Source organism: Opisthocomus hoazin, chromosome 8 (genome assembly GCF_030867145.1).
Source record: "Opisthocomus hoazin isolate bOpiHoa1 chromosome 8, bOpiHoa1.hap1, whole genome shotgun sequence".
Taxonomy (NCBI): Eukaryota; Metazoa; Chordata; class Aves; order Opisthocomiformes; family Opisthocomidae; genus Opisthocomus; species Opisthocomus hoazin.
Window position 1 is genome coordinate 41,211,361 of NC_134421.1, and position 12,392 is coordinate 41,223,752.

General features: G+C 46.9%; 1 protein-coding gene across 1 annotated transcript in view; it reads right to left on the reverse strand.

Moving 5' to 3' along the window:
- Positions 1 to 12,190, reverse strand: part of PDZRN4 (PDZ domain containing ring finger 4) — a 253,616-nt gene extending 241,426 nt beyond the window's left edge. The window contains exons 1-3 of the mRNA XM_075428274.1: positions 11,522 to 12,190; positions 9,205 to 9,291; positions 5,366 to 5,470 (exon numbers count right to left, since the gene is read on the reverse strand). Of these exons, the coding sequence (XP_075284389.1) occupies positions 5,366 to 5,470; positions 9,205 to 9,291; positions 11,522 to 12,190 (861 nt within the window). The remainder of the gene's footprint in view (positions 1 to 5,365; positions 5,471 to 9,204; positions 9,292 to 11,521) is intronic.
- Positions 12,191 to 12,392: the final 202 nt, after the last annotated feature.

Sequence of the window (12,392 nt, forward strand, 5' to 3'; positions counted from 1 at the left end):
CACTAGCTAGTGTACTTGGAGCTCTGGCCAATGTGGTTGCATTCTTAAGTGAAGTTGAACTGACTGTAAACCGAGAGAGTAAAATTTTCCTCCATAAAGAAAGAGCTGCTTCCAGTGTTACTACTCAGAACTACAAATCTGCATTAAAAAAGCAGCAGGTAAAACACTTCTGTGTATCAGCAACATTGCAAAGAATTACAGCTGTTTTATGCTGCCTTGAGGAAGCTATGAGCATTAGCAAAGATGAGCAGTGAACTTACTCGGTAGGAAAGATTTGCATGAAGTGAGAGGGAGATGAAATGATGCACAGCTATATAACTGTGAACCTTTCTGAACATACTTTGTATTTTTTCCTAGCAGCAATCAGAATTCTTTGAACCAGCACAAACTAATAGACAGTCCTGTGCATGGCCTGCTGCTTGTCTCGTCCTCTCGGCATTCACAGGCAGGGTGGAAAGGAAGGCAGAGATCCAGAAGTTAGAGATCTGGTGGCTTTATTCCACTGCTCATATCCAAGGCTTTCATTTTGGGAGATGCAGCATTGATATCCATGACTAGTTTTATGAGATGCTTTTTATAGCATGTGATCAGTGTTTAGTCCTGGAACACATGCTGCATCGTCTTAATTTAGGAAGCCAGATTTTGGGATAAAAACTTCTAAAAGCAGCAGAAGACCGTGACATCTGGAGGAACCTGCCATACAGAAGTCATTCATGAGGAAGAGTTTCTCCTTCATGAACAAATAATGATCATTTTTGGCTTGTAATAAGACTCCTGAAAAAACACATCACCAAAACGCTGCTTGTGCGTATCACTGTCTCAGGCCAGCTTTACACTGCATAAACAAGTCTTTTCTCACAGAGAAGCTGACATTGAATAAAGAGGGCAAAACTGTACCTGAAATCTTCTGTTCCTCAGCAGAGCAGTGAAAATGATCAATGAGGCGGTCCTGTGACCGCTCCCTGTGAAGAGCTGTAGCCCCTTGACACAGGGCATCTGGGGCTGTTGCCTGTCACCTCTCCCTGTTACCTTTACCCACAACCACCCTGCCAGCCCACAGGCATCTGTTTCAGCTTTCAGGTCCTCAAGCACAAAATATGCTCACGTGAGGGTAAAGCCCGAATAAACACCAACCTTTCTTAGATGAAAGTGTCAAAGAGGCTCTACTGCCCATATTCTGGGCACACTGATCTCAAAATCCTCCAGGAACTCAAGTCATTTTTGTGGCATTTTCACCCTTAGAATACATACCCTAAGAAAGAAATCTCGTTTCTCCCCTTGGCACCCTTTCAAACACCGTAACAACTATCTGCCAAAGTTGCTGCCATAGATAATGACGTATATAAAGTAAAAGGCAGCACTACTTACGTCTGCCAGGCTTGGCTCACAATTCCGTTGCCAATGCCCTAGGACTGTGAAATCCATTTGCTGCACTAGGTTACCCATGAGATGGTCATCTGAAATGTGCACAACCCACTCTAGTCAACCACATGCAGTTAACATTCGTTAAACATCTGATAAAGCACTGAAACAAATTACCTTTTTCATTTAGCAACACGCCTTGAGAACAGATTTTCTCCTGATTTAATGGGATAGTTCTGTCCATTATCCCATTAGCTAGGCATTGCGAGAAACACCCCAGGCATCACATCGCCAAACAACTGACTGAAGCTATTAAAGGCTCTTCAAACAACATTGGTTCCTTCTGCTCTTCATTACTGAAAAATCGTCTCATAGAATATCACCCACCAGACCAGATCATGCAATAATAAGTCCTACTTCCTACCAACTTTTCACCAAAGCTGATATTCTGTGTATTTGCTAACATTTTTGAAACAGTTACACCATCAACTTCTTTCCTCACAGCAGAAGCTTTCATACTAATCCTTCACAACAAACTGCAGCAGTGCTGGCAGCGCATCCTGGCGCAAGAAGACATCGATAGCTATGTATGGGCAAGGAAAAATTCAACCTTTTGACTCCAGCTGCTTCCTATATCTAGCATGGAGGAATAATTACTTATTTGCATTTAATTTAGAAAGTCTTAATGTCACCATTCCTCCTCCTCTTTTTATTTTAGTCTAACAAATTTTGAAACACTGAAACATCTAGAAGAATATTTGGCCTAACCCTGAACATTTTTAAGTGCTTGCACAAATACAAAAAATCATATACAAAACTGTTGTATATTAATATGGTGAAAATGGTGCTCCATTCAGAGCTGTATGAATACTTATGCTAGATTGGATCTACAGTTCTACATAGAACTGAAAACTGTATGTTCTCAGTAGCAATTTAAATGTAAGCGTGATTTTATGCAGCCAGAGTTTTTCAACAAATAAAAATCAAGCATCAATTATGGTGGCATTTTGACAAATGGCCTCACATTTAATAAATGCTGGTTTGTGACTTTATTCTTCCTTCCTCCAAAACTACTCCATTTTGTCTTAAAAATCAAGGCACTATAAAAGAACAATAAAATACAGCAGGAAGTGTTGAGCAAATGCATAAAACTATACAGCTGGTCAGTCTGTAGAAAACACAAGATGGTAAGTGACATGTCAGAAGAAAACAGATTTTTCTCAGCATAGGGCTGCTGTTACAAAAAAAAATTGGATGCAAAAGCTTTTTGTATATCTTGGGGAGATAAGAGTTACGTTGCAAGTTCAGCTCTGCTCAGCCAACCTGGCTTATACTAGAGACGCATGTATCTGCTAGCTGAGAGCACGAGCTATATTTTTCCAAGAAAATATAGCAATTTGGTTTCACACAGTACTCTAGGCTCCCAACATTAAGAGCAATGCCAGCATTCAAACACTCTTGGCTTCTGTTTCTAGTCCTTAACAGCGATATAATGCAAGAAGCCAGCAGCAGCACTCTGCCTTTGTCTTCCAACCCACTTGTTGCGTGTGTCTTTGTTCAAAACCCCGTCCAACTGGCAAGTTCACACCATGCTTCTAAGCCTCCCCTAAATCCAAGGCTGGAGTAACAGTAAACAAACCCAGCAGCTACTGGTACATGCTGTCATTCAGAGCTGTACTAGAGGTGCGATGTGAAACGCTGTTTTGACAGCACCTTAAAGAGAGTCTTTCAGTGACTGTTTGAAACTGTTCCTTCGAGACCTCTTAGAGGGCTAATTACGGTTACACATGCAGGCTAACCTATTCTTTAGACAAAGTTACTGATTTTTTTAACTTATTTTATGGGACAAAACTGCATACAACACAGAAACAGACTTTAAAATTTCCATGCTAGAGTATTACATGACTGGGAAAGAGCTATATTGGTCCTGGTTAGAAGAACAGATCACAGAATCACAGAATCACAGAATGGTAGGGGTTGGAAGGGACCACTGCGGGTCATCTAGTCCAACCCCCCTGCCAAAGCCAGGTCTCCTACAGCAGGCTGCACAGGACCTTGTCCAGGCGGGTCTTGAATATCTCCAGAGAAGGAGAATCCACAACCCCTCTGGGCAGACTGTTCCAGTGCTCCGTCACCCTCAGAGGGAAGAAGCTCTTCCTCATGTTCAGAAGAACTTTGTACGCTTCAGTTTGTGCCCATTGCCCCTTGTCCTGTCGCTGGGCACCACTGAAAAGAGTCTGGCCCCATCCTCCTGACACCCACCCTGAAGATATTTATAGGCATTTATATAGTCCCCTCTCAGCCTTCTCTTCTTCATACTAAACAAGCCCAGCTCCCTCAGCCTTTCCTTGTAGGGGAGATGCTCCAGTCCCCTCATCATCCTCGTAGCCCTCCACTGGACTCTCTCCAGTAGGTCCTCATCTTTCTTGAACTGGGGAGCCCAGAACTGGACACAGTACTCCAGATGGGGCCTCACTAGGGCACTGTAGAGGGGGAGGAGAACCTCCCTCAACCTGCTGGCCACACTCCTCTTGATGCACCCCAGGATCCCACTGGCCTTCTTGGCAGCCAGGGCACACTGCTGGCTCATGGTCAACCTGTTGTCCACCAGGACACCCAGGTCCCTCTCCACAGAGCTGCTCTCCAGCAGGTCCGCCCCAAGCCTGTACTGGTGCATGGGGTTGTTCTTCCCCAGGTGCAGGACCCTGCACTTGCCCTTGTTGAACCTCATCAGGTTCCTCTGCGCCCAGCTCTGCAGCCTGTCCAGGTCTCACTGAATGGCAGCACAGCTTTCCAGTGTATCAGCCACTCCTCCCAGTTTTGTGTCGTCAGCAAAGTTGCTGAGGGTACATTCTAACTCTTCATCCAGGTCGTTGATGAAGAAGTTGAACAAGGCTGGGCCCAGTACTGACCCCTGGGGGACACCACTAGTTACCGACCTCCAACTAGACTCAGTGCTGTGGATGACAACCCTTTGAGCTCTTCCATTCTGCTGGTTCTAAATCCACCTCACCAACCACTCATTCAGCCCACACTTCCTGAGCTTTCCTAGGAGGATGTTATGGGAGATCGTGTTGAAAGCCTTGCTGAAGTCAAGGTAGACAACATCCACTGCTCTCCCCTCACCTAACCAGCCAGTCATGCCATTGTAGAAAGCTATCAGATTGGTCAGGCATGATTTCCCCTTGGTTAATCCATGTTGACTACTCCTGATAACCCTCTCTTCCTCCACTTGCTTGATGATGAACTCCAGAATGAGCTGCTCCATCATCTTTCCCGGGATGGAGGTGAGGCTGACCGGACTGTAGTTCCCTAGATTCTCCTTCTTTCCCTTTTTGAAGATTGGAGCGACATTGGCTTTTCTCCAGTCTCCTGGACACCTCTCCTGTCCTCCAGGACCTCTCAAAGATGATGGAGAGTGGCTCAGCAGTGGATGCCAGCTCCCTCAGCACTCGTGGGTGCATTCCATCGGGGCCCATGGATTTGTGGGCGTACAGATTGCTTACATGATCTCTCACACAGACAATCTACTTCTGATCATACAGCAGAAAGTACTGACTCTAATTGTTTAAGCAGTGTCACAGCACTGTTTACCAGCACAGCTTCTCTGCTGTGTCCCAGAGTCACAACAGTACTACTCCTTACACAGGGCAAAATCAATTTCACTAAACCTGTGAACTGCTATAAAGTCATGGCCTCCTTTCTCAAGTTAATGAAAAGAAATATAAAATGCCTCTCTTGCTTGCTATTTCAGTGTCTACACATTTGCCTCACTTAAATCAGCTTAATGCCCAAACCAATACTTTTATCAGTTGTTGGAAAAATCCATCCTTTGTCTTCACATCTGAGAAATGTTTGAGCAGTTCAGGGTACAAGAATCACGTTTAGACACAGCAAAAGAGGAAAATTACAACATACTTAGTGTAAAAACCATCAAATCCTTGATTAATCTGATAATATAACAGACTAATCCACTGGTGGGGTTTTGCTCTTTTTTTCTTACCTCAATAATCCTGTCATGAATTTGCAAGCCTTCTGCTTTGTCTGCAGGTCCATTTTCCAAAATCTTCGACACATAAATTCCCTCAGCAGATTCCTCCTCATTGTTCTGCACCAGGCAATAAGGAAGTTGCAAAAAGGGCCACATTAGTACAACAAATGAGATGGTACTAAAATCAGCAGTAACGAAAAATGCAAATCCACCTGAAATATGCAACTCATTCTTCTAGCTAAGAATTAAGCTCCTTGGGATTTTTTTTTTAAACTTGCTTAACACAAACTAGTCATTAATCAAATGGACAGAATCAATGAACTATTTCAGCCTTTTTTATAAGATTATCCATTTACTTCTGATTATTTCAGTCTAAATGAGACACAGGCTGCAATGGTAATCAGATCCCAGCTAAAATATTTAAAGTAGACCTCAAAATTCACAGCAGACAGTGACTAGTACATAAATGCACAAAGGAAGATACTCATAAAAATGGATGCTCGAGAGTTTCTCTCAGGAGGGAACAGGCTCCTGCAGTACTGCTGCTTGTAAAGCTCCAAGGAACAAAGTGACTTTAGTTAGCTGGCACGTAACAGTGATAGGATTTGGTTGGAATTGGTTAACCTCAAATCCTGTTCACATGGCAGACTGAGAACTTGCTCAGCTGTGAAATCCACACAGATCAGCTGTGAACAAAAAGAGAACCCACTTCCAGTTGATCTCTACACGTTGCTAAGTACAACTCGCATGAAGGTCAAATTTCAAGCAGATAAGTTACCTACCACAGCTGGAACGATACATATGATGGTTTTGCACATGCTAAAATTGCTTAATTTCATCGCATGACAGTTTAAAATAGTTTTAAATCCTTATTAATAAAGAAATAATGCCAAGTAGACACTGCCTACTTAAATTATTTTTAAGTGTTCATACAAATAATAACCTAGATAGCAATAAATGAAGGAATCTTTTTCCAGATGATTTATGCTTTGGACAGCAGTTTATATGGTGATTATTTTTCTTCTGTGACTGGTGAATCCCTGCCCAACAGCACTATTCATAAGTGTATAGGTTTCTAGGTCTAGGTCCTATACACTCATGGTGAAAACGTTTTATTATTTTTTCTAACGATAAAGGCATAACAAAAAATGGAGCCACTGTAAAACGTGCTTTACAGTATGTGGCAACTGTCCTATGCAGACTCAACCCAGGTAGATTTCAGGTTAACAAATATTTGTTCAGCATGATGTTAGTCAGACTATGATTTCATAAACTCCTTTTTTTTCCCCTTTGTCACAGAGACTCATAGGTGTCAGGTAAGAAGCAAAAGGGAAACTTATAAACAGTTCCAGCAATATTTTGAAATGATGAACAAACAGACCTCCACTGAGTTCCCATCTAAGCAGTGAGAAACTAAAGTCTGGTCTCCACCAGTCAGTCCTAACATGGAAATGCAGCATGTGGTATACCGAGCCCCGGCACCTTGTCACACAGCCCACAGGCTGCACAGCAGGGCATGGAGGGGAGCTACGGAGACAAGCGATTTACCCGACCCTTAACTGAGTCTGTGGGCAACCGCAGGAGCCCTGAGCTGCACCTGCAGCACACACCTCCCTCCAGCCCCGCTTCGCTGTGGTGTCCTTGGCGGGGACCGCCTCCACAGCCTGCTCTGCAGGACGGTCCTGCAGGACAGTCCTCCCAGCCAGCCACAGATGGGGCTCAGGACAAAAGTGGGGATCAAAGCAGCCCTGCTCCATTAGAATAATGAATCACCTCCCAGAAACACACACTTATGTGAAACGAGTCCTTTCCTGACAAAATAAAGGACAAGCTCATGGTGAGTCGTTCCTTTCCTCTCCTCCTCCCTCCACGTAGAAAGTGAACAGTGGGGAAGCCTATTATGGACTGAAACGAAACACAGCCAGTGGATAGTACGTACGTATGTTCCCCAAGTCATCAAGAGTCACCTGCTTTCCAAAGGGAAAAACCCTCATTGTACTTACAAAATACAAATAACCTGTGGTGACAGAACACATTCCTACGTAGGTGACTAATATAATGACACCACTGTTCTGCCCTTCTGCTGCAAGAGCCAACGTTTCACCCAAGGGCACTTTTTCCCTGAACAACTTGAACGTTCAGATCGCCTTCATGAACTCTATTCGTCTTGTTACCAAACAATTCCTGTTCCAGTACTTGAATTTTTGAGCAGAGTTTTTTTATTTTCATTATTTGAGTCAACTCAATCCTTTCTTCCTGTTAAAGCCTTTGGCTCCAGAAATGTTGAGCGAGACCTTATACTGATATCTGGGAACTGCCAATCAAACGTCTGTGGTATTCACATTTATCACAATCAGAACAAAGCAAAACAGAATTTCCAAATTAAACTTCAAAGACTCGAAAACCCTGAGAATCAGCTCTGCCCCACAGCTCCACCAGACTCTCTGGCTTCAACTACCAGTGTTAATGGAAGACCAAGACCATTTCCTTCTCTCCGGTCAGCAGTTCTCTCCACGAATAGTGCTATGAACCTTCCTATATTTATCATTTACTCCTTAAACTTCCAGAATATTCATTCAAAAAGCCTAACAGTTTGTCACACAAAAAACTGCTCCAGTATGCACTGTCAGCATGTAAGTACTTCACAGAAGCTCAGCTGCCATCCCAAGAAAGCTGAACACCATGCTCCCTTTTCCCTGCAGTTTTTCTACAGCTGTAAATAACAGAAGTCACACTGCAATCCAAGCTAAAGGTTGTCTGGACTTTGTTACTGGCATACTCAAAATATGGATATAATCAAAGCACGTGTATTTTATCTTATAGCCACCTGTTGTCTCATCCTTCCACAGGAAAATCTAAGAAGCTCTTGCTTTTGATTTACAGCACCAACATTTGATAACTTCTGGTCTTTAGATTTACCCATAGGGAACAGTAATTCTGCAGCTCAGACAGTGAACTTCTTAGGCTAATGGGAACAGACTCTTTGGCACCACTAAATACAGCTTTAGAGCGGAAGACTGCCAAACTGACATATAGGGTCCCACTCCCCTCCTCAACAATAGTAGGAGGTTACAATTCTCCCACTTAGCAAGAACCTGATCAGTGCATAATTATTACCAAACCTTTTTAATCAACTATTAATTTTCCAGTTTAACAGGTTTCTTAACCCTTCATATGTAACATATGACAGTCCTGATTAATGCTTTTGGAAGGATGAAGTGGGGAAAAAAAAAGCATATTCTTATGCATATTCTAGGGGAGATTAGTGATCCTTATGCATATGCTATGGTTCCCAATGAACTTTCTAAACCTAGACTGATAAGACTAGATTGATTTAAGATACAAGATCAATGAAAACTCTGTTTCAGTTCACAAAGAAAGAAAGAAAAACTGAAAGCAGGCATGTGGGAGCAGGACATATGCTTAAACTATCTAAGCCATGGAAGCAAATTTTTGTCTCTCCTTGAAATTTAAAAACAAAAAGCAAGCTGTTTCCAAAAATTCCAATGGCTTAATCCTGCAACCAAATGACTCTTCTAAGTAGTCTCAGAGATCTCCATTGAACAGTTTGCGTGAATATATATTACTCACATGAGAACTGAGTGCAGATCAGCCTAAAGTTTTAAAGCAAAAGCAATGGGAACACCTTTCCTGACAATCAGCATAATCCAATTCTCGCAAGTTTATATCTTCGAAACAATTACTCCAATTACACTTGATAATATACAGTTCTTCTACCTATGGGGCTGATTCCACACCTACTGTCATCAAAAGTAACTCTTCTATTACTAACAGTGTATACAGTAACAGAAAGTATTGTCAAAATAACCTACAGTTACTTTTCTCGTTACCTGATTGGGTCGTCCTCCTATAATATTGAATCCCAAAGTATCATTTTCTCGGTGTAGCATGATTGTTAATGGTTTGGGTTCTCCTCCCTAAGAAGCAAGAGGTGAAATACAGTTAAAGAATACAGTCTCAAAAAGAAGATCTTAAATGAAGGCACTAATGTACAAAAGGTTTTGAGCTGGAGAACACGTAAGATAAGGCTTAAATGAAAATTAGGCTGGAAAGATAACAAAAGACTTTGCACTGGGAAAAAAACAAAGGAGAAGTCATGCACCACTGAAAGCTAACAGGTAACACCTGATTATCTTCAGTGCTGAACACAAAAAAGTGCAGGCTTTTGGTGGGAGGAATGCACAGCACTACTGAATAAAGTGTGAACTCCAAATGCGTGGAAATCTTTAAAAAAATAAAATCCGTATGTGTGTCAACATTTCAGACATTAAACATATACCTTAAAATATACAACATTAGCATTTTCAGACCTCAAAGTCACATCACCACACATTTTATAGCAACTTTCAGGGAAGACACACACAGAAAATGAAACCCAACTCTGTCCCAGCCTTTCACGTATTTCCCAAAGAGAAAGAATCCAAAACCACGTCTGTAAAAAAGCAGTTTTTCCTGAACAAGGTTTAAAATACAAAGCAAACATTCAAAATGAGCGATGGAGTCAAAGTTGAAAATGAAAAAGAGCAATAAATCTTTTCCTTCAGTGGAAAAAGTAAGTAATTTCCTAAAAAAAAAAAAAAAGGGCAAAAAAATATTTGGAGGCTTCAGCACAGCAAGTTAGCTTATTTTACCTTGTTCACATATGATAATAGTTACATTTCAGGAGCCATATTCCCCACAAAAAAAAAATTTATTCATCCAGCACTGTTAGGTGTTTGCATCTGCCAGCCTCTATAAATTAGCTGATTGATATAAATCTGACACCTAAATCAGGTATACCTTCCTAAACATTCAAAGTATAACACAACGCTGAAGCCCATATTTTATTAATCATGACAGTGAAATGTTTTATTGCTGCATGATACAGTCGGTTTTAATGAAGCGCATTTTTACTTCATTGACAGGTTTTCTTCCAAACGCCTGTTGCATCCATCTCCCCCGGTGCCGCCACCTGCGAAAGCGATCCGAGCGCGGCAGCACACACAGCAGCACCCACCGACACTGCTCCGGAACGCCAGGCGCTGGGCTGCTGCCCAGGAGGAGGACCATGCCTCCACGCCCGTCCTCGCACCTCCCGCCAGCTCCTCGCCGAAAACCCAAACCTCTCTCCGCCCTTCCACAGCCCACATGCCTCGACAGTCACTGCTGCTGCCCCCCTTCACACGGCCTTATCCCACCTGCCAAGAGATGAAGCGGATGGATGAGCACACCTCCCAGAGCCAGCAACCTACACCTCACAAACTAGCTAACCAAAGGAAATTCTAAAAAAAGAAAAAGAAAAAAATATTAAATAGTCAAGTCCCCAGACACAAGGTTTCTCAGTGCCACGGAGACCCCGGTTTCTAGGCTCGCAGGCCCCCTTTCCCGTCTCCACGCAGCAGCCCGACGCCCAGCACGCAGCTTCAGGAGCGAGCCTGGCTGCTCAGACCTTTCCTGCTCGGGATTCCGTTTCCCAAGGGTCCGCGAAGATTTGGGCAAAAAGAAAAACTCTTGGCATTAGAACACTGCTCACCGCGGCTGAAACCAGCAGCGCCAGAGCCCGCGCAGCCCCCTCCCAGCCAGAGTTCGGGCTCAGACACCCCCAGCCCCCTCACGGCGAGTGAAGCCAGGCTGCCCGCACCCTCCGACGGTTTATGTCAGCCTGAAGGAAGCGGGTCCGTGGCGGAGGGACGTCACCAGAGCCAAGCAGAGCGCCAAGGGCCGCACCCGCCTCTCCCATCGACAGCCGCAGCTGTCGCTCCGACCCGCCGAACGAGGGAGACTGCCGTCCTCTCACCATCCTTCCCGAAGTTTACAGTCATTGTGCGCTCCAGGTTTCTAAGACAACTTCTCGGCTGCTCAAACAAAACTTAAAATCCGGCTCCGTGCCCCCGAGCCGGAGCAAACCGGGCAGCAGCGGCAGCCGGGTCCCTGCGCGGCGGGGAGGCCTGAGATGGACGCCCTGCCCCGAGGAACCGGGGCGCGTTTGCCGGCCCCAGCCGAAGGGCCAGACCCTCTGCCCTCCCCGCCGGCTCCCCATCCTCCCCGCCCGAGCAAGCGGCCAGCCGCGCTCGGCCACCGCCGCTCGCACCGTCGCGTCGGGCGGGGGGGAAGCAGCTGCGGGGAGAGCACGGGCGGAGGGGAGCGGGTCCGCATGGCCGCGCTCACCTTGCCGGGCTGGGCGCCCGCCAGGTCCCGGGCGATGCTGCCGATGTGGCTCATGTACCGGCCGAACTTCGCCTGGTACCGCCGCGCCGTCAGCTGCACCTCGCTCTGCAGCGCCGAGAGCTGCGCCAGCAGCGACTTCTCCCTCCTGCTCCAGTGCAGGGCCTCCCTCTTCAGCTCGGGACCCGGCTCCGCGCCGCCGCCGCCGCCGCCCCGCAGCGCCCGCAGGCAGCGGTGCCCGCCGCCCGCCCGCGACCGCGGGGACGCCGCCGGTGGGGGCCGCCGCGGGCCCCCCGAGCGGGCGGGGGCGGGGAGGGGGGGCCCGCCCCGCGGCTGCGGCTCGGCGGGGGGCCCGTAGCGGCACGCCGCGAGGTGGGCGGGCAGCTCCCGCAGCCGCACAGTGCGGTCGCAGCCCCGCGGGCTGTAGTCGCACTTGACCTCCAGCTGCTGGACGAGGCTGCGGAGGGGCAGGACGGGGCGCAGCTCGGCGGCCGCCAGCGGCCGGCAGCGCAGCGGGCAGCGGCGGCGCCGGGCCGCCCAGGGCAGCAGGCAGCCGGCGCAGAAGACGTGTCCGCACGGCGTGGACAGCGGCTCCTCCAGCACCCGCCCGCACAGCTTGCACTGCAGCTCCGCCGCCACCGGCGCCGCGAAGCGCGACGGGTCGAAGCCCATGGCGCGCCCCGGGGAGCCGCCAAACTTTTCGGCGCCGCGGCCCCGGCCCCGGCCCCGGAGCCGCTCCCGGCGGGGCGGTGGCGAGGGGCGGGCGGAGGAGCGAGGCCGCGCCGGGGGAGGCGGGCGGCAGCGCCGAGCGGGGCTTCCCAGCGGCTCACACCCCCCTCCCCGCCCCGCGTTAGCTCCGTCTCCCCACGCCCAG